Source organism: Ylistrum balloti, unplaced genomic scaffold, assembly GCF_031769215.1.
Source record: "Ylistrum balloti isolate Yb309-2 unplaced genomic scaffold, AGI_CSIRO_Ybal_v1 Utg370910, whole genome shotgun sequence".
NCBI classification, from domain to species: domain Eukaryota; kingdom Metazoa; phylum Mollusca; class Bivalvia; order Pectinida; family Pectinidae; genus Ylistrum; species Ylistrum balloti.
The window spans coordinates 667,674-691,562 of record NW_026782516.1 but is presented as its reverse complement, the minus strand read 5'-3'; the positions used below and the strand labels follow the sequence as shown (position 1 = coordinate 691,562).

The following is a 23,889-nucleotide window of genomic DNA, read 5'->3' as shown; positions in this document are numbered from 1 at the left end:
TGTATATGCTGAATATAATTTATAATAAATGGTATATTATCCAATATGAACACTTAAACAACCACACAGGTAACTAAGGTAAATGATATTTTTTATAATAATTAAGACCTCTCTTAGTCTCCCACTTATTTTCTGCCTGGAGATTTTCATCTACAATATATTCTGAATAGCTACAAATCGCTTCGTAACCATGCAATATTTCCATCACTGTTAATGAAAGTACATTTATTTCAAAACAGATACAAAAAACAGCTTGACCATATCCAAGCTTCACTAACAGAACCACATGTTCCAAAGTTGCAAAACCACACTTTTCCAAAGGAAATGTTTTCAGAAGTGACGAAGAATAATTTAATAAAAACATTTTGAGGTCAGAAATGTCCTTCATTATATGTGAATATTATCCTGTGAAATAATGTCAGGCCCAACAGAAGAAGTGTGTCCTACCAAAAAACTTCAAAATTGTACTGTCAAGGTAAGTTGAATAGAAATGAGAAATAATAATGGTATATCATTGTTCAAGCATCAAAACTTATACTGCATAGAGGTAACGACTGGTAATATATTCCTGCATGTGTATAACAATGTAAACTTGTAAAATATATTCTTGACTAAATTAAAAATGCCTAAATATGGATGCTTGCTCAATGTAAAATATTGAAATTCATTGTACAAAAGAGTAAAAGTTAGCATATAATGTATTACACTGTATTATAACAAGAGATATGTTTGTACATTTCAATAATTTTGTAACTTATAAATAATCTACGCCAGTGTTTACTGTATTTATTGTGTCATCGTTATAATATAATTAGACTATTGGTATAAATATGCTTTATCTACAGAAATTGATAACAATTATAACATAATATAAAGATTACAACAGTTTGTCGTTTATATTTAAAATCTTGAATTAATCTTGTGTCTCCCAATCATGGTATTACAGTAAAGCATTCTATTACAGTTAGTTTGATACATAATTGATATTAAATTACTTGCTGTTATAAATCCATGATGTTATTATCTCCCAATTAAATATCTGGTGATCTCCTATGCTTTAATCCATGATTTGAAATATCAACCAATTCTCCAAAACAAACAAACAGATGTATGACTATCAAAAATTTATGAAGAATAATGCATTTAATACAAACCAGTATATAGAAAAAATTCCGCAGAAAAAAGGAAGAAAGAAAAAATGATTATTATATTTCTTTTTACCTTAACAATAGAACGTATACCGGCTTAAAGTTTCACATCAATTTACAATGTAGAAGTTTCCTGAAAAATTCCATAAGATAAACATAACACGATAAATTCCACAAACATCAGAACAATTTCTGATGGAACATTTCTGTACATACAGCAATCAGTACATATCACAACTCAGGAAATTCTGAATAATATGCTGTTTCTTGAACCAGGTAATTGTTAAATGTTTACACTGGAGTCCAGTTTCCATGTGACTTCAACATGTTAAGTGCTCCTTTCTGGAATACCGATAGTTTGTAATTAAATACAAATGTTTAAGTCTCTTTGAAATACAATAAGCAGATTTAATGTTCTATTTCCCAAATTATTTTTCTGAATATGTTATACAAACAATAAAAACAAATTAGAAAAAGTAGAGAAATCGCATTGCAGACTAAGTAGAAATCATATAAAGGACAAAATATGAATCCATAAATCTTCTCCTCCAGAGTAGTTAATAATAAAAAAATTGATAAACACAACAATTACATTTTCGAACGCTACAATCTGTTGGAAGCCATACCGAAAATTATCGCAGGGAAGCATGTGAGAGCTGCATTGGCATTGCCTGGAAATCCTCTTAACATAAATCAAATCACTAAAACTCATTACCTCATGGTACTTGTGTTATACACTGCTTTCTGAGAAATAAAAAAATCTGCAATAGGAATCTTTGAGAGTGCGTAACAAGTCAACCACTGTTTGAGAGATATTAAAGTTTAACAAGAATGTATTTTCAAGCAACAAAATAGCCATGGTGAAATAACGGCTCAAGCTGATTGAAAACATTCATAAAGGAAAGAAAACTCTTCTTAAAATCTTTGAACAATATAAAAGGTAGCATACACCTTTAACATTACATTAGATTGTGACACTAAGACTGTGGACACACCAGCAAACAAACATAGTAACACACACATACAGCAGCTCAAATTCCCACTACCTGTAACTGGAGTGGAGGCGTTGGGTATTCACTTCAAATAAAATGGGTGTGGACTACAGATAGTAGAAAAATCACAAAACAAACAAACAGCTTTAGAAAAAGAGAGATACAATATATGATGACATTGTAATACCATTTTATGACTAGTTTTTTTCTGATGAAGCACTGAACATTAGCAAATAATCTCCTTTTATAGAAAGCCCTGCAATTACGAGAAACATTATAAAACTAGCGCTATTTGTTGCTTCTATTTCAATATTCAACCATGATTTCTTTGTACAAAATTTTAGATCTCTGTACTACAACATGACTTGATCAAAATCTCTTTAATTACTGCACGATTTTCTGCATAACATAAAAATATCAAAACTAAAACGTTTTTGATGGTTTTCTCACTTAAAGATAAACATTTTGACATTGAAGTGGCATTCATTTTCAACCCTCATGAAAGACAAACCTACTTAATTGCTGTGATAACCTTCGTCTCTGAACAAGACAGAATGTTCTTGACTAAAGGAAGCCAATTCTTTCACAAATTCCTCAAGAATGAGAGCACAGTATACAATATTTCGTGTCTTTGAAGAGTCCATTGGGTTTGTGGGTACTGGTTCTGGTATTCTCTGTCTATGCACATATCGGTATCCACGGCCAGGCACCATCTCCATCTGGGGAGCTCCTCTTCGTGGTGCTGCTAAGGGTCGTTTGGTCCCCACTGGGGAGCGTCTAAACAGCAAGTCCGTCAGGCTCAGCTTCTTCTTTTCTGCAGAGAAAAACAACAAAGAATATTTATAATCTACAACACACATGAGAATTGAAATTAGTGTGTATTTTACATTTTATCTCTTGGTATTAAATTAGTGATTTCCAGAATGGTATGCTAATCATTATTTATAGATGTTTTGGGCGTGGGAGGGATGGTGGGGACTTACCTTTGATCTGGGGAGGGATGGTGGGGACATACCTTTAATCTGGGGAGGGATGGTGGGGACTTACCTTTAATCTGAACATTGACATTATCTATAGGTGATATTTTGGGTGTGGGAGGGATGGTGGGGACATACCTTTGATCTGGGGAGGGATGGTGGGGACATACCTTTGATCTGGGGAGGGATGGTGGGGACATACCTTTAATCTGGGGAGGGATGGTGGGGACATACCTTTGATCTGGGGAGGGATGGTGGGGACATACCTTTGATCTGGGGAGGGATGGTGGGGACATACCTTTAATCTGGGGAGGGATGGTGGGGACTTACCTTTGATCTGGGGAGGGATGGTGGGGACATACCTTTAATCTGGGGAGGGATGGTGGGGACTTACCTTTAATCTGAACATTGACATTATCTATAGGTGATATTTTGGGTGTGGGAGGGATGGTGGGGACATACCTTTGATCTGGGGAGGGATGGTGGGGACATACCTTTGATCTGGGGAGGGATGGTGGGGACATACCTTTAATCTGGGGAGGGATGGTGGGGACATACCTTTGATCTGGGGAGGGATGGTGGGGACATACCTTTGATCTGAACATTGACATTATCTATAGGTGATATTTTGGGTGTGGAAGGGATGATGGGGACATACCTTTGATCTGAGGAGGGATGGTGGGGACATACCTTTAATCTGGGGAGGGATGGTGGGGACATACCTTTAATCTGGGGAGGGATGGTGGGGACATACCTTTGATCTGGGGAGGGATGGTGGGGACATACCTTTGATCTGAACATTGACATTATTTATAGGTGATGTTTTGGGTGTGGGAGGGATGGTGGGGACATACCTTTGATCTGGGGAGGGATGGTGGGGACATACCTTTGATCTGGGGAGGAATGGTGGGGCCATACCTTTGATCTGGGGAGGGATGGTGGGGACATACCTTTGATCTGAATATTGACATTATTTATAGATGTTTTGGGTGTGGGAGGGATGGTGGAGACATACCTTTGATCTGGGGAGGGATGGTGGGGACATACCTTTGATCTGGGGAGGGATGGTGGGGACATACCTTTGATCTGGGGAGGGATGGTGGGGACATACCTTTGATCTGAATATTGACATTATTTATAGATGTTTTGGGTGTGGGAGGGATGGTGGGGACATACCTTTGATCTGGGGAGGGATGGTGGGGACATACCTTTGATCTGGGGAGGGATGGTGGGGACATACCTCTGATCTGGGGAGGGATGGTGGGGACATACCTCTGATCTGGGGAGGGATGGTGGGGACATACCTCTGATCTGGGGAGGGATGGTGGGGACATACCTTTGATCTGAATATTGACATTATTTATAGATGTTTTGGGTGTGGGAGGGATGGTGGGGACATACCTTTGATCTGGGGAGGGATGGTGGGGACATACCTTTGATCTGGGGAGGGATGGTGGGGACACACCTTTAATCTGGGGAGGGATGGTGGGGACATACCTTTGATCTGGGGAGGGATGGTGGAGACATACCTTTAATCTGAACATTGACATTATTTATAGGTGATGTTTTGGGTGTGGGAGGGATGGTGGGGACATACCTTTGATTTGGGGAGGGATGGTGGGGACTTACCTTTGATCTGGGGAGGGATGGTGGGGACATACCTTTGATCTGGGGAGGGATGGTGGGGACATACTTTGATCTGGGGAGGGATGGTGGGGACATACCTTTAATCTGAACATTGATGTTATTTATAGGTGATGTTTTGGGCGTGGTCGGAGTTGTGGCCACATTCTGTGGTAAAAAGCTGTAGTTTCGTCCCAGTCGCCAGTTCTCCTCACGACTAGCCAAGTTCTGCCTCGCTTGCAAAAGGAGATCTTCAAAGTTTGGAATTGTGTATGAATAGTTGTCGACCTTCTGACGCACTGAGGTAAGGACCTGGAAAAGCCAGAAAATATCTTCACTTGTACTACAATCTCGCATTGACAAAAACACTTGATACTGCAGAAAAAATTACAATGGGTACTGTAAAGGACAGGGATTCGAGCACTCACTATACTTTACCATGCAGAAAAAGTGTATTAAAAAGGAATAATATGAATCATGATCAGCGGAGGATATAAAATTTTGTATAATATTCCTAATATAACTTAGATATTTTTAACGAGTTCACCTATCACAGCTTTATATATTTGTATATATATATCTGCCGTACAGACTTTGAGTTTGACTTCATGAGCTAACAGAATAATCACAGAATTATAAGACTCAGTTCACTTAATGCCTTAATGTTTTCATACCATCTTGTTATTAGTAACAATTTGAAGAAAATTGGACAAAAAAATAGTTAAAGTATACTGTATTATAACAAAGTATATAGTAAAAACACACACTTTTAACAGGTAACATAAATAATACACCCACACACTACACTCTATGTAAATAATAACACACGAATATGTAACACAGAAAAACACCTTAAGTTTAAAAAAAGTGGGAAAATAAAACAACAATGCAAAGCATTATGAATTTATGATACAAATCATAAATTACATAATTCAACATAGACTTCTTTCATTCATGTCCAAATCCATATTCTCCATATCCTAAACCATATCGATATATTTCCACATCCACTATACCCATTACCATGTGAATTCACTTGTTTAAGTGTTATAACACTTTCAAAACATAATACACATTCAATCTTTGATGTTTTTAGTTTATCAAAGCCTGTTATATATGTATGAGACATTCAAAGTCGTTATATGATATAAGGATTGACTGACGGCTTTCCAGTCAACAAGATGGCCAAGATTTGATTCTCTGATTGGGTGAGAGAAAGGTCAAGATCTCTTGTACTAAAATTGTACATATATTCCATTAAAACACTACACAATTGTTGTAATTTAAAAAACTCTAAGAGTTATCAAGAATATGGGGAATAGATCCTACGCATCACTGAAAATGGTGAACTTTAGGCCTATTTCAGTCAGAAGCCAAAATACAAAGAGGGAAAAATACAAGACAGTCATGAAGATTACATGAATAAAATGACAATGCTAAGGTTAGATTGATATATCTTCTATATTTGATGTCATGATTTAGAAATATGTTAAATGAAATAAACTAAATTAGCTTTATTTTGGGGAGAAAATGCACTTATTTTGAGAAATTTCTTTTGTTTTCAATATATTTTCTTCACAGGGAATTTGTTCATACTCAGAGGGGAAATCAAAACATTTGATGAATAACTACCCTTTTACTGAACAAAAATTTGTTGATATATAATCCAATAATAGCCATTGAAATGTCCAATGCCACACAGATACAATGTCCAATTCATGATCATGTCAATAAAAAACAATAAGTTTCATTGCTACCGGTATTGTTACTTTAATGGAACAGGTATGCATACAGTTGTGATTTTATAATGCTTTTCATGGGATGATTTTATGGGCAGTTCACTGCTAAATATATCAAGTATTCTGTTTCATCAAACAATTTAGGTTTTTTCTACATACTCTAACTTGCTCCCATATTAAAACCTACCGACTGCATGATAACTGTCTCACCACATCAGATTTGTGCTATGATAAATTCTATTTCTTACCTACTACTGTACGATATACTTGAAGTTTAATTCATTTAGACAACATGCGGGACATTTACATAAGGTGAATATATTTCAGAATGGAACGTAGTCAATAACTGTCACACCTACATGCACATATACACAAACACTGCCGAACTCATAAGCATACATATTGGGGATTCAATACATATATATATATACATACAAAACTATGGAACCCACACGCATGCACATGACTATATATGTGTGTGTACCTGGACTAGAGATTTGACTGTGGGTTGGAATACAAGGTTATGATTGAGGAGAAAGGATCGCAGCAGTGGTTGAGGGTAGGCTGCCAGACGAGCTATCACCCCTGTCAACACTAAGTTGATGGAGAGGTTGTTTTGCATCATTCCTTCCAGTTTGCTAAACAGACTGCTCAGGAACGGTCCTGTAATGTAAGAGGCTGTTAATGCATCGTCTACATTCTCAGTGACATGCTCAGTGAAGCAGGTGATCAATTCATTGAATACATATTTCACTAGATCAACATATCAGTCCTTCTGTTATATGAAGATGGGATAGGTGACGGTTCCTATTTCAAACCATTGTATATACAAGCTAATAGATGCAAATAATAATACTGGTGACTATAAAGGATGATATCTGTATAAAACGTATATCGGTATGTAACTATTTAAGAAACTAAACAAGAAAATTTCACATTTTGAATATTTCTAAGAAACTGATGCAGCTTTGATAAAGCCTCAACATACTGGAGGCATCATTCAAACTTTGTTCATGTTCTAGTCAGGCAAACAAAACTGACAATTTCAAGATCAATAAATAAAAAAGGATTCTCTGAATGCTAAAAAGGCTGGGCATTTCAGTAATGAAAATACAAATACATACTATGTTGAAATAGAACGTACTATTGATTTCATTGATTTTATGTAACTCAAATTAATTGAATATTATATCGTTTTTTGCTAATATTATGACATCACAATAACAGTGTAAGTGTTCGTGCAGCCATCCATAATTACTGCTCGAAATTCAAGTTATTTACATAAGGGTTGACATTTCAGCAAAACTGTTACCTGCATATAATTGTGAAAAAACAGGAATATTTTAAATGGATGAAGCTGCAGCTTGTACAAGTCATTATCTAAATAACCTTGTTTGTGATATCAAACACATGATTGACAATGTTGCAAAATGTTGATGGTTGTGTAATGAAGGATCTTACCTATGGTAGGTGAGGTGTCCGTCGGCTTACCATGCGAGTCTGAAGAAGGCACTTGGATAATTCCTGAGGACAAGGTTGGCATTTGCATAGAAGGGTTAGGGAGGGAGAAACTCACAGATTTTGTGGGAGAGCGACATCCATTTTCTTTTGTATTCACTGATGTCAAAGAATTAGTACGTGTCAGTTTTGATAAAGAATCGTGTACATTAGTGTCTGATGTGAATGAGGACAAAGTGATTTCTACGAAGCTTGTTGCATCCTGAGGATAACCAGGGGACGTCTGCTCCTCTGATCGGCCTGAACCATCTTCAGAAACGTGCATCACTTTGGAGTCTATCACATCAAATGCTGTACCATCATTTTGACTTGATGGAGTATGTAAAATTTGATTATCAGTAAGTTGTGACCCTGCACTACTTCTGAATACACTATCACTTCCACTGGTGTCCTCTAGCTGGGTAGATAAACTGGAACCAGATGTCTCAGAACAAAGACCAGTCAGAACGGAGTCCAGAGACAGAATACTATCTTCTATTGTCCTGTCCTGTTCATATTCTGGTGGCGTACCCACCTCTAGTGTCAAATAGGACAGAAATTCAGAAATGTCCTCCTCATCTGATGCACCCCACCGGTCAGAGCGTGATGAATCATAATGTCTCAAAATTTCAGACACTTCAGACTGATAAAATGGAGCCCTTTTACTATCCTCGTCCGGAGATGTCACATCAATCAATGCTAAATATGACCTAAAGTCACGGTTAACTAGTGCAGATCCTTTAGAGATTATACTGGGTGAGGTAAGCCCAGTTGGCGTGCTGCCATCACTGAACACGGCTGAATTCACATTACCGTGAGACAACATTAGTACACCGGGTGTTGTGTTGTTACCTACTGTACTATCTAACACTGATTCACCTATACTAGGACGTTTACTATCATCACACACACTGTCAGGCGATGATGGTGTATCCAGATCTGTAAACACAGTGGGTGAGGGATTGTCCCCGTCGTAAGGGTATGCCCAGATACGACAAGCCTTACATGTATTCTCTAGTGATTTTCGTGCCTCTAGGAGATACTCGTTGTAGTCAGTTTCATAGTGCTCCAGCCTGCTGCCTTTGGAGCTCGCTGGGGACAGGGTAGTCTTTGGTGTTTCAATGGACGAGGCAGCTCTAGAGGAAAATGAAGAAAAGGAAAGTTGTAGAGTTTTGCAATAAAATCATGATTTTGTTTTTTACATATAAAATACAACAAAAATACATCATAACATAAGTATACAACAACTATCAATCCTTCTACACAATGATCAGGTAGGGCAGGAAAAATGCTCAAGTAACACACTAAATCTCTCAGCAAACTGAATTGCTTAATTGAACACCTCCTTCATAGTTTAACACTGCACAATTTGAACTTCAATGTTTCCAATAATTTTTGAGATTTTTTTTCTGTTTTAGATGATCAGTTGACATATCAACACTAGCGTATCTTCATCCAAATCAACTGGCGGTGATGGCTAGTTACACAGTGTAAGTGTTTCTCAGAACAATGTGATCAGGTTGGTGTTATGCTACAGTTTGACATTTCAGTGGGATGACACTACAAATGGCCCTTGTGTGGCCTCATCTTCCCTGGACACCATCTTAAAATAGCCCAACTGGCTGTATATGTTACTTGATATACATGAACTACAACTTTCTGTGTCATTTTTTTCCAAACTCTTATTAATGTAATATATTTTCAAAACATTTCAAAAGCATCGACGTTTGTATTACATAAACATTGCAGCTATAAAGCAGTCATTAAGGATACTTTATACTAAGCATTACTGTTATCATGATTCAATGCTTTAACCAATAGAAGAAAATTAATTTACATGTACCGAGAGGTTTGAGGTCTGAAACATCCAATTGAGGTCAATCATCTAAAGAATTGGTTATAATGTTAACATGTTAATTCAGAATGCTAACTTTATAAACATCAAACTGCTGCTGAGTAATCACTTTCCCTCTTTAAATCAAAACTTGTACTAACAACATAGAAGATGGGATACAGGGATAGATCCTGGAAAAACTAAAAGTTATGTGAATCATGGGTAGAAATGATGCATGCCGTGTCACGGGGAATTCCTCTCTTACATGTGGATACAAATTATAAGAAAACTGAAAACCAATACAAAATAGGGTGTAGCTATGCAAAAAACTTCATATTTTTTACAAGATTTATCAAAATTCATCCTGAATGAGTGTAAGTTTTGCTGATATCCTTAGAATGAAATGGAAAATGCTCAATTTTGCCGAAAATATATAAAACTGTCGAGTGAGGCAAAAAAACTGATTCAGCTTCACTAGCCACATAAAACAAAAGCTTTCATGTGAGATTGTTTACAGTATATATAATATGTAGGCAGGTGATCAAGTATTTTGATTCATTCATACTAAAAGAATTTTGGAGGGAATTACCATTCATTTAGTGACAATGACAAACTTTACCGTAATTATCAGATGGAGGTACAAATTAATCATCTTATTTAAAAACAACAATCCCGACAGTAAAATTAAACTGGTTGCTTATTGAATCTTACATCAATACAATATAATCTGCGAAATACATGCACACGATCCAGAAACATCATTCATCAAATCAATATCAAATTCATCATTCAGGCAGGGACAACACACTACTCCGAACATGATAAATTCTATGGTTGCTGTCTTATAGAGAGAAAGTGTGCCAGTGACATGCCTACCACTAGGTTTTCATTACCATGCATACAACAAACAGAATGATCACAGTCACAAATAAACAGCAACATCAAAAGCTTCCTAAGAAATGAAAGTTATTCAGATTTTGCTTAAAGATTAAGGAACCAAAAATCAGAAAATTGAAAGAACAAAGCATTTTAAACTAGAAACTATCTAATAGATTTTTGAACTTACAAATCTCACCATTTACATATTAAAAGTAGTGATACTACACAAAACCTCCAATTCCATTTATTATTGGATAACACAAAATTTGATGTTACAAAATCTTCAAATCAATGCATGAAATTAACATGATCCAATTCTAGTTAACTTCAAACCATAAACCATATTCCGTTATAATTAACTGTGTGTTATATCTATAACATGTATGGAATCATGATTATTTCATTTAAGTAAGAATTCAAAGGAGATAACACATGAAGGGTTAAATATTAGGATTGGAGTCATGCAAATATTCAACATGCCCTGGGGTTAGTGTTACCTTCTACGTGTACGCTGGTACTCCTGTTCCTGTTTTCGTGCTCGTAGAAAACTGCCGAGCCCACGCTTGGGCCTGGAGGCCGGGGGCATGGCTGGGGTAGGGCTAGTGATACCCAAACCCACACATCTATATATACAGAAGGACATAGAGGATGTGGATACAGTCCAATGTCCAATGGGAAACAGTTACCTACACACAACACAGTCTGTCAGCCCCAATACACCACCAAAATAGTCAAAATTTATTACACATACTTCATACATAAATTTCTTGGTTTCCAATGATAGTTCACAAGTGTTAACCAATTAATGATGAGAATGGCAGCACATTTAGGGAGAAAGTGCACTTAAATTAATTTCTTTTTCAAGATTTTGTGTTTTGTTTTTATTTAAACACAATTTCAATCAAATTAATAATTTTTTGTTAAAATCATTATTTGTTTACCAGTTTCAGTTACATTTTAAAGACATGTCCGTATAAAAACTCTGACAGTCTGGTTTCTCTGAAGTATATCATTCTTTTAATCCGTTAAAATAACAGGCTGTGTTGTGTTTAAACTTACTGAAGAACAGTTAATCAATGGTGTGAACAGGTAGTGCAGGACAAACCAAATCAGCTACAAGATGACCAAAGAACATAGGTGAAGCATGCAAATTACAATAGGAAAACTTTCAGTAAATTAAATTAAGTATCAAATTACTCCTCATTGTTTTTGTTAGAAAAAAAAGCCACGAAAAAAGAAAAAAAAAAAAAAAATAGAGAAAGCCAAACTTGAAAAAAACTAGAAAAACTAGAAGACAACACTCTGAAAAACAGATGTGCATTTGTGAAGCCTCCAAAGCGTGAATATTTTAATTTCTTTTTTTTTGTTTATTGAATATTCAACCTGTGATACTGGTACCCTATTTTCTTGGTCATAATCAGATAGGGGAGCATTAAGAACAATATGAAGGAGTATAATATATCAATCAAACATGTTCTATGTACAGTTTTTTATTTGAATGTAAGTTATAATTATCTGTGGTTTTAATATCCATTAACAATACAAAGTATAAAGCTATTGAGTCCAAAATGCACAAACATTCTATGATAAGAGCATGCGCTTGTCCTATAGTGTTGAGGTTTTAGAGTCTGAACATTTCATTTAACTCAAAGTTGATATCATCTTCAATCAACATGAAATTTCAAAATCAAGAATCAAGAACATTAAGAATGACAAAATAAAAATAGAACATTCTAAAACAGACAGCAAAACCACAACACTATCATATTAAAACTAATTTTTTTCTCATACATTAATATTTAAATGTTAATTACTTTTAACTGTACTACAAAATCATGTACTAAATGAATATATTCACTCGAACACAAACTGGTAAGTAGAAATAGAAATTGATAAAAAAAGAAAAAAAAAAAAAAAAACAAAACGAAAATCATTTTATAAAAAATAAGTATATTATGTTACAGAGAAACTTTGAATAGATTGATCTCTATTAAAAACCTGCATGACTATATGCAACTGAATAAAAACAATTACTTACCCAGTAGTATTATAAATCTTTGATTGCAATTAAAAGAACTGGCACAGAACAACACAGAGCACTATGTTAGTAGTGGATATCAGTACACCAAGCCAACATAAACATACCTTGCAAACCACCATTCTACATTTTATATAAAAAAACAAAGTCTACATATGGAAGAATAACAAAAAGGGAGACAGTTGGTTCTATACCTGTCTGCAGTTGGTGAAGAGTTACTGCCCTTTGGACTTTCACTTAGATCTGGTACGCAACAGTTAGGACGGAGGGAAAGGAACTTCTCAGCACTCTTGCCATACAGATCTACATCTTTCACAGCTCGCCGCTGACTCACCATGACGTGAGTGCAGGGAATCAAATACCTGGTATCGAAAAAAAGTTTTTCTGTGACATAAAATGTAACAATATTTTAAAACATATTAAAATTGTCTGAAGTTTTACCTAATTAATTGGGTCATTAGTGTTTGCTACAGATACACTGTTTACAGGTCCAAATGTTTTACAATATTTAGCTAATGTGTATAAGATACCTGTAATACATGTTTTTTTCTCTATCTACATTGAATAATGAGGACAAACATTGCTCTGTTCCCTTCATTGCCAAAATAACTACATAATACATTTCATGCTGTATATGATCAGAAGCATCTTCATTCTGACAGAGATTTATTTGCCTATCTGCTAAATTAATCTTTTTTAAGTCACAAATTCATTTGATTTTACTACCGTATTATGTCACAAGTTCTCTTTAAATCATAAAACACAGGAAATACATATTTAACATAAAATGTAGAATTCATTTAAACAGATTTGTTCAGACATGTAAAACACCATCTATGAAACCCTGCGGTCAACTTTAATGACTGTGGTGTAATAGTACCTGAGGATCAGCTGGAACATGACATCTTCACAGTTCTTATCAACCAGTGTTTTAAACAGGGAAAGGGAAACCACACACAACAGCTGAAAAACAAGACAAAGAATAATCAGTACTTTTACACAGATTTCTTAATCTATTACAATAATTAATATGCTTATTTGATATTATTTAATGAAGCAGAAACTCATTTTCAATTTCTTAAAGTAATTTTGTCTTTGACATACCATTCAATCTAGCACGAATAACCAGCATGTTGTATATATATACTTTCACCATATTAGTGCACTAAGACATAGCACAGTCATTCCAATGACTATGTAATGATAATGAATAGTTCACCAAACAGTCAGATGTTCCAGACTGTAGTCTTGACCTTATGGAGATTTTACAACAGCTACTTTGTCAGGAACTAAAAACCATTCCTGTCTCACTTGGCTGAGCATGTCTTTACCTTCACATTAAGTGAACTGGAGCCTAGAGGTATAAAATGTTTTGTTGTGCCACTGTACAGAAAACAGCCTATTTTACCATTACAGCTGAATTTTACATTGTAAACACTAAGACACTTACTCTAGACATTTTTATACCCACAAAATAATCCGTACTTAAAAACTTAATGAGAGGACCATAATCTTCAAGGTATATAATGAATATTTATCAAAAAAGTAGAAAAAGTAAACTTAAAGTTAGTAATAAATGAAGGATTTCGGTTTCTTTCTTATCTATAATGATATAAACAGGAAAGCTGTAATATCAAAAATTTACTTTTGTGCTGCTATTGATCCTTGTGACCAGGGATTCCAGTATAACTATCTCATCATTCTGTTCTGTGAGGATGAATTTGAGGAAAGCACGAGTAAGTGCTGGCTCTGAAATCTTCCTCAGAAACAGTTCCAGGTAGGCCGTAGCAGCGATCACCTCCTCCCGAGAATTCTGAAATCACAACGAATATGACATCAACATTAATTCTCTCCACAATTGTAATGGGAACAAAAACTATGGATAAACATATTCAAACTAAGTAATAGAAACAATTCAAATCAAATTAAAATATTATCCAAGTTCATGAAGATTAATGTATTGTTTTCCAAGCATCACAATCTACTTTCAGTAATTCACAATGTGAATATTATCCTAGTTTAAGGAAAACGTGAAATAGAAAGTCTCCCGACTCCTCTCCACCCATGAAAACAAATTAATAGCTGTTAATTGATGTAGTTATATATGATAAATAACAATATCTAAACTTAAATCTCTCTTTTTGACTTCGTATCATGAACTAGACTTACAGACATAATATCTGTTTTTTAACAATAAACTTTAATAATGGGAGACAACTTAGCAATTTTACCGCAAAAAAATGACTCTTTAATTGTACATATGCCAGAAAAATGGATGTATTAATACCTTACAAAGACAGTAAAAGTCTTCATCCTTGTGGTGGCCAAATACACACAAGTTTTACATTAATCCTTATCAGTAATGCTAATTAGGAAAGCCTGATCTTATGCAAAAATAATAACAGCCTATATGAAAATATTTTGATACATTGATGGTGCTATTCAACAAAGTCTAAAGCATGACACAATCCTGAGCAATAGGTGTTTAACAGCTTGCAAAATTTCAGTGCAAAATAGCAACTGCAAACATTAATGCAAAAATATGGTATACCATACAATATCAAACAAGACATCCCAGTTCCCTGTGTATTGTTCTAACTCCACACAACAAACATATCCCTGTTGTTTAGAAATCTGTGGTATCATTGAAAGGCAAGCAAACAACATGTAAAGCATGTTGGTTTATAAATAGTGAAATTACTTACTATTACATGAACGTTCAGAATATCTCTATGGTATCATTAGGTAATTAATATATCATTTTTGTAACTATGGACAGGATATATTTGCCGACATCAAAAGCTGTTTATTGAGTGAGATGAGCAAAAACATGTTCATATCAAACACCCATTATTTGCAAATAAATCATGTCACATAAATTAATCTTTGTATTTATTCAATATATCATTATAATCACAATATTCCATCTGGTTATACATCAAATAAAATCTTCATAATTTTCCGTATAAAATATTGTTTTGTATAAAATTATATTAAGACAGCCAGGTTGTAAGTTCTGCCCATGTAGTATGCTAAGAACGAATTCCAGGAGAAATGGATCAGTCTGCGACAAAGCCAACACAATACAAATTCAACAGCAATGGGTGGTGCAGAATTATTTTTTCCATCATTCTCTCTTCAGACAAAAAGGTGCCATTCAGAAGTACCCATGCAAAGCAAGCATTACACCAGATCATATCCAATGTCAAAACCCAATCATTACAATCAATAGCACTTGTTGTCATGTTATCAAATATTTGTTTGGATGTCCTAGAACGTGTATACATTTTATCTATCTATCAGATCTCACTGGTAATATGGATCAGATAACAAAGTTGATTGATTTCTGCAATGTTGCATGGTATGTGTACATTCTATTGTAACCAACCATCTAATCATTCCTAAAAATGTAAAAATCATTGGCGACACATCTTTTCATTAAGATGATAATGTTCATACGTATATTGTTACAAACTGATTTTTTTTTACTCCAAGCAGAGAAATAAATAAGATATTTGTGAAAGTATTATCACAATCAGTATATATATACATAAATTGTCCAAAACCAGCTATAGTTATCCACAGTCTAATAAAATCTGATGATCCTAATTTTCTGTCAATTAGTTTGCATTTCTTCCTCCAAATCTATACCATACTTTCATGCATTATACTGATATCAGGAATATTCAAATGGGTCACAGCATTTTGTTGATTTTCTTGGAGGTCATGCTATTTTATGACAAATTTTCATGCCATATTCAGCTAGTTAGTCATGGTTATCAACAGAGCTGTAACAACTGTCATAATTTGGGCTCTATTCAAATCAGAAATTTATATATGGTATGATATGGTAAGAGTCATGAGGTTCTAAACAAATGTGATTGACCAATCAAATGCTGTGTTACATCTTGGCTGCACTAGAGCAATATTCATCTGTTTAATAACCTTGACGTAACCTTCATACTATAGATATTTCTGTGGTTTATACTGACATACAGTTCTAGCCTCCAACACCCCTATCTACTCTACAATGTAAAGTGCATAGCAAGAGCTGAATACAAATTTGAACAAATTTAAACAAAGTCAAATGTATCTTTTTGTCTGGAGTATACACAAATACGTAGTTGTATTATATATGGTTATAACATTATGCATTTCTTTGGTGACACATTACTGGGTAAATGCTGATAAAACCTGTTTAATATATTGGTAAACTACATGTAATCCATATAAATTTGGATTAAAGGTGGGGTTTCCATCTATCTTTAACTCCCTTTGAATCTTCCAACGGAACATTTTTCTTAAACTCCCTTTGGAGTTTCCCACAAAACATTTTTCTTAAACTCCCTTTGGATCTTCCTGTGAAACATTTTTCTTTGCAAAACTTAATTATTTGGATTTTAATTTCAATCAGTAGATAATTATAGCATATGTTTTATTTTGTGGTCAAGGTTATTGCCTAGATTTAACAGCCAGGTTAGTTTTCAGGCAGGGTCTGACCACGTCGTAGCTGGTAGCTATCTCATTAAACAACATGCAGGAGGCCTTCATATGCTATCCAGAGCAAGTTGGGAAACTTCGGTAAAGGACACAACAAGAATGGTTCCCCAAGCAGGAATTGAACCACACACCTCAGATCATCAACTGATGTTGATTAAGACTAATACTTTAAAAAGTGGACAGCTATTGCGACCCAAATTATGTATGCATTAATTGCTTACTGTATTACTTGTCATAGCTTTAGACCAGTACATAACTTAGAGTGTTTAAGAGTGATCGTAAACAAACCATCATAAACACATGTTAATTAATATTTCTGTCTGCTCGTCACAAACAAATAAAAATAAAATAAATGAACCGTTTTAAATAATGGAAACCCCAACTTTATGATCTAGTTTTGATAAGATACTGTTCCATGATTTGTGTAATGACTTAAAAGAACTTCATTGTCAGTCAAAAAAACAAAAGATTATTTCTTTACAATTGTATGTGACAACTATTACATATCAATATCTTAAAAAAAAAAAATAGAAATGTTTTATCAATTCTTTGGAGTATTGTTTTATTGAAATCACAGATAAGTTCTTTCACAGCGATTGTAGTTAGTATAAACTTTAATTGTTTTCTATATTGAATTTTATTTGAACTGCAAAAAACATTCTTTTTCAGCATTGCATGTGCATGAGAAATAAAGCCGAATGAAACAAATGTTGGACAAGATATGAAATAAAAACTTGCAATACTGAAAATCAGGAATGAAACAAAAGTCACAACACAAAATGAAATAATGAAAACGTTTACTGACCGCAAACATTGGAGAATCAAGGAGGGGGAGTGGAAGTCCTGAAACGTCCTATAGAAATGTCAAAATATTTAGTGCCTTAACATCAATCACTCTAAAACATAGAAACATTAAACACCCACATCTGCTCTCTTTCTTTATTTCAGCACTTAGAACAACCTGAACAAAAAGTCTAATGGGCATCATGAAAAAAATGGCCTGGAACCACAGTGCTAAAAGAATAATCTTTCCTTTAACTGGTATACTCAAGATCGTAAAACATTCCATTTCATACTAACAAACATAAAGGTAATGCTATTTCTTAAATTCCAATTTAATTGATTGATCGCAAAGATATGAACTGGATAAATGACTCATGTGATTATGTACTGTATCAATTTTTTCCGGTCTCTTGCACATTTTCTTTGAAAAATACAAATAATAATCTACAAATAATAGGTTGTCTCAAATATTCTATCTTCTCTATTAGACAGCCAATCTATTCCTACATCTGTAGCAGTACATAATTACTTTCATATCAACAGTCTCCAGTCCTAAATATACCACCACCTGAATATGTGCAAGTTAATACACCTTCTCATTATTTGAAGCAATGATTACCCCATGTGTTTAGTAAATGTGTAATGTTATTGAGGAACTTGTAAAATAGCATCATCAATGTCAAATATTTACTTTCTTTTCTGAATTATTGAAATATTTACAAAATGGTCAGTAATGAACTTTTTACACATAACAAATACATGCTGCATTTGAATATTTGGAGTTTTGGCTTGCTTGATTACTCCAATATAATTGTTTATCATCACTTTTGTTTCTTGTTTTTTTTGGGTTTTTTTTAGGGGGGGAGTTGGGAGGGGAATGGGGGGCCTGGTTGGGTACCTAACTTGGTTAAGATGAGGGGCCTTAGGACTTTCACTTTTCTATTAATTTTCTAATTTAAAATCATTCAGATTACAAAAGTATTGAACCTAGTTAAATAATTTCAGTTTACAAACCAATTGTTGTGAAAGATGAAATATTATCTTAAATGTTGCACACAGTCATGTAAACCTAAATATAATCAATAAATAAACACATGATGTGAGACTATTGATTTACTAACAAAAAAGTGCAAGTCAGCTCTAGTGCAAAGTCCTGTGTAACTGACCCACTGATAGCTGTGCATTGCCTGGTGATGTTCTGGTTTCTGTGTTTTACAATACACTGACTCACAATACCACAACTTACACCATGACATAAAAGTCTACACACTAAATTCTACTATCAAATTTAGTACCTAACGGTGTTACTATAAGGTACACACTTATGTGGTGACTAATCTGGTAAGAGTTTTAAAGCCTAATCCCCCCCCCCTGTAATGAGAAAATTGAGGTGAATGACAGAGGTACTTAGTACAGTATTATGTAAAGATATTTCTCACTGACCATGTTCAGTTGGATAATCCTACTCCATAATTTATGCATAGAAAACTGCATCGAAATCATGCACTAATTATCAATGGAATTTAAAAGTCAATTTGTTTAAACTATTCCACAAAATATAGGGATTTAACCGTGAACTTTTTAGTTTAATTGTCAGTAAGTGTAGATACATTTTCTAGTAGTTTCTTTTGTCATTTTGTGGGTTGGAAGATTAAGTTCATCAACTGTGACGCAGTGAAAGAGTTTGATGTAAATCTTACCTGATGCAGGGCTGGACCCATCACAGGGACCAGGAAACCCTTGTATATATATTCTATCAGCTGTTCACTGACACTGGAGTGAGAGATCTGTAAAGAAAAATACCTTTTTCTCAAAAAGATTTTTATCAACAGCTACATGCTCTAGTTGAAAGTGTGATGTTGAAGTTACATGGCAACCTATGCTGCTGCATAGCAACATCTTAGAAAAAGCATGGACTAAAAATGATTGTAATTATTCAATATTTCTGATACTTTCTACACATGTTACAAAAGAAAATTCTGTAGTGTTATGAACAGAATTTTACATTCTTTTAATATTCATGCAAGATTTTACAAATCACATTACAAATTTATCATATTTACCTTCCCCTAGTGTCACCGATACGAAAAATACTAAGAATTATTCAATAAATATTATAATATCAAATAAATACTCATGTAAGATCCTGTATGTATCACGCTTTGAATATATGATAACACTAAATAAACACTAAATATACTTTGGTATCAAGTAAACCTCTGTTTATGTTAGTATTATGATACCTGTACTACAGCATTACAGAACTCCAGTGAGTTCAAGAACATCTGGATCCCTGGAACTTGGTTGATATCATCTTGTGTAATCTGGAACCAGTCCTCAGCAGGCACTGGTATCTTACGTGGTAGTGACGAGTACAGCCCACTTAATCCTGTCGCCAGTACCTGAGGCAGGCAAATCAAAAAAATATCATACACAGTATTTATTTTTTAATGACAGGCAATTTATTGAAAATAAATACATTCTATATATATCTATATCCATAATTTTTTTTGTAAAGTGAATAAAATATATACTTTTAATGTACTTCAGGTTGGGCAAATCCCAAAATACTTTCCCTTCAACTAAACTTCTATTGAAATCCATGTCTAAAAGCTATGAACTAGTCCCTGCAATTATTTATTTACTATTATTCTTGCTAAACACATTTCGGACACTTTAATACACTAATAAACTTGATTCCCATCAAATATGTAAAAATATATTAATTTGAAATTTTTAGTAATTTTCAATCAATGAAATGTAAACCTATAACGTTACATTATAAGCTGTGGATTTATTATCAATGTATCATGCAATTCACAATGTTGTAATCAATGTCAACACAGCTAAATGTACTTACAGGACAGAAGTCAGAATATTTCTCGATGTATTCCCCAATATGAGGGTGTTTAGATGACAGTGTCATGATCAACAGTAGAGAATCTCTAGACTGTTGTCCTATGGTTCCCTCACGGTGAATGAACGGAATCAGAAGTGAAAAAATCAGAAACTTGGCAGGACCATGGTCAGCATTAGCATTGAAAAAACTTTCTAAAATAACAGTTTGCTGGGAGATGGAAGCACATATCTGATGCAGTATCAGTACTAGTCTACTCTCAATTACTTGTGAGTTCGTGTCCTGTACACAAGATGACAAAAGTCGGAGGATAGGGTTTATCACAGCTTTGTGGATCAGCAACAACTGGTGAGATTGTCCTATTAACAACTCAAACATTCGTAACTGTTCTAGCTTTAACTTTTCTGTATATTCCTGCTGGTTTTGACACCAGGTACAAAATTTTTCAAAAATGTTCTGCTCAAGGAGAAAATGAAGGATAGGCCCAGGCATGCCTTGACCATTTTCATCCAAACCATCTTCACTGGCGAGCAAGTTAATCATTTGCTCAAAGTTTTTCACAACAGCTTCTACATCATCATAGCTGCATGACTCCTGATTTTTACTCAGGGTGCTGGATTCCCTTGCCATGATAATACTTTGAGCCTGTGTCCAGTGATTCTGGAAAACCTCCAAGCAAGTTTCCGGATCCGTGTCTGTTCTTGATCGTCCACTAGATGTACTGCCATTGTCGCTCAAATGGTCAGTATTCCTACTGTCTGCTTTTCCTCGCTTGAACCAAGACATGGTGTATCAAGATAATGATATTGATTCTAACCTGAAACAATGAAGAAATAGATAAATTATTTCAAAATCTGTACTGATTTTTTTTTCTTGCTTTGATGTTCATATATGCAAGTGTATATCTATTTATGAGTTAGACCAAAACTGATGCCTTCTAGCATGTTAGAATTCTTGGAAAACAGCAAATATGTACATACAAGAAATCTGTAGATAAGACAAAATGATATTTTACCAAATTGCTTATGTTCTAACATTTTGTAACAACATACACACAAAAAAAGTTTCTTCAACTTGTCTTCTCAAACAAAGTTATTTGATGTGTGATAAATATTGTGATCCCTCTGTGATGTTACCATGAGGAACAGTCTGACAATTCTGTGGTATCTTCATAGAGAACAATATAATAATTTTGAGGCGTCATCACAGGAAACCATCTGATATGTTTATGATGTCACTACATGGGGAACTGTCCAATACATTTGTGATGTCTCCATGGGACAAAAATAGAGAAAAAACTTTGATAATTCAAGTTGTAAAACATTGTATTAATCATCCTGTATACATGTTTTGCCACATGTACTTGAAACAAGAGTAAGTAATATAACTACCATAATAAAACACTGGTACAACTAGAGACAGAATACAGCAGGGCATAACCAAGATTCTTGTCAGTGCTCTGCTCAGATTCTCTCAGAAATTATGGTACAAATATTTACAGGAAGTAGCTATAGCTAGACCCAGTCCTGCGACAAAAGAAATATCATTTTAATACACAAGCAGATACCAGACAATCAAGATATTATGAAGTCACCAGTACAATGAACTAGTTAAAATATTAATGTTAAAAGCAGTCCTATGCTTAGTAATATAGTCAACCACCATTGATCAAAGCAAGTAATAATTGTTTTATTAATCATTTTATTTCGATCAATGTTTGGTCATTTTACCTATATAATTACTAATCAATCCACTATTATGAGACATTTTGATATTTAAACTGGTAGATGTCTATCAAAATAGCATCTAGACCAAATTGGAAATGTAAACAACATACCTATCCGAATTCTCATAATATCTGTTCACTATGATGTCTCTTTAAAAATAAAGAACTGCTGGGCCTACAATGTACAAAAATGTCAAACATTGTCCACATGGTGGGAATTTCCTTTCAGTCAAGTGTTAGGACTAAATCTATCAAAACCAAGAGCCGAGTAATCCTCTTGGCTCCTGCATCGCAATGTATGATGATTCATCACCACTACTGTAATCAACACTATTATTAACGCAACATTCTCTTAATTATAGACAGGGCAGGTGCACAATCTTGATCAGTAGTCTTAAAATAAACGTCCTAAGCAAAATAAAATCCTTCTGCTGAAGTTTGGGAATTTCAATTCAGGAGAGTTTAGACGAATAACTCAACATTATCAACTTGAAAATTGTGAATCACACATAAACCCGGTTACATCCTCACTGCTTTAACAGTGGAAGTGGTATACACCTAGAACTTCTTCAAAATACATGATTATATTAAAAATACAACTAATGATTAAATCAAATATTTATAATATCTTAAGTACACAACGTAATAAAAAATTCGGCACAGCTTGCCAAGTGTTCAAACCCATTCTGGCTTTCAAGCTGACAGCTCAGGGTGGGTGTGTGCAATAAAAAATGCATCAAATTACGATAATCACGAGGAATGTGCTCTATCGACAATTCATAAACACAATGCTTACATTTCATCTTTTTAAGGTCAAAATGACTTGATCAGATATCTCCAAAGAGCTACATTGTCGCACACTTTGCAGGAAGTGCAGCAATCAACCATTGACCAAAAACGTCACATCACAACAGACATCGTCCATCTTGAAGGGTGAAGGTCAATTAGATATACTGGGCAAAAATTAAGTTATATCAAATCTGATATAAATTATAAAAATCTTGTTAAATAATAGCAAATATATTACTCTGTATGATTTGATAGCTTCATTATTTCACGTGAATATGATATTAATTACATTTATCTAGAACTACTTCACCTCACTATTATTTTCCTTATATTCATCCGCCACAACTTCCGCTTTAATTCCAAGATGGCGATGTTGATACAGAACTACATATCAACTTGAAATTCCAGAAATTACAACTATTCTGACAACACTGATCAGCCAAGAAGTTGCCAAAAGTGACTTCTTTTCAAAATATTAATCAATACAAGTCACTTTCCACTGTTAGA

The 23,889-nt window shown here is 34.4% G+C and overlaps 1 protein-coding gene across 1 annotated transcript; it reads right to left on the bottom strand.

The window, feature by feature from the left end:
* Positions 1–1,641: 1,641 nt before the first annotated feature.
* Positions 1,642–23,463, bottom strand: LOC132559433 (FHF complex subunit HOOK-interacting protein 1B-like). The gene is made up of 12 exons (XM_060224048.1): positions 23,390–23,463; positions 20,871–21,684; positions 20,254–20,412; positions 19,711–19,797; positions 18,033–18,080; positions 14,373–14,540; positions 13,608–13,690; positions 12,922–13,089; positions 7,941–9,112; positions 6,964–7,142; positions 4,842–5,052; positions 1,642–2,954 (listed from the first exon to the last, which is right to left on the bottom strand). Exons 2-12 carry the CDS (start codon positions 21,651–21,653, stop codon positions 2,656–2,658), a joined length of 3,357 nt encoding a protein of 1,118 aa, XP_060080031.1. The 5' UTR covers positions 21,654–21,684; positions 23,390–23,463; the 3' UTR covers positions 1,642–2,655.
* Positions 23,464–23,889: the final 426 nt, after the last annotated feature.

What these genes read in the sequence shown, in the direction of transcription:
- LOC132559433 (XM_060224048.1), bottom strand. Translation starts at nt 21,653, where the DNA reads ATGTCTTGGTTCAAGCGAGGAAAAGCAGACAGTAGGAATACTGACCAT. An exon ending in TCTGTAATGCTGTAGTACAG is followed by an intron (nt 19,798 to 20,253) that starts GTATCATAATAC and finishes TTTTCTTTACAG; the next exon opens with ATCTCTCACTCCAGTGTCAG. An exon ending in CATCAATGTTCAGATTAAAG is followed by an intron (nt 2,955 to 4,841) that starts GTATGTCCCCAC and finishes TTTTCTCTGCAG; the next exon opens with AAAAGAAGAAGCTGAGCCTG.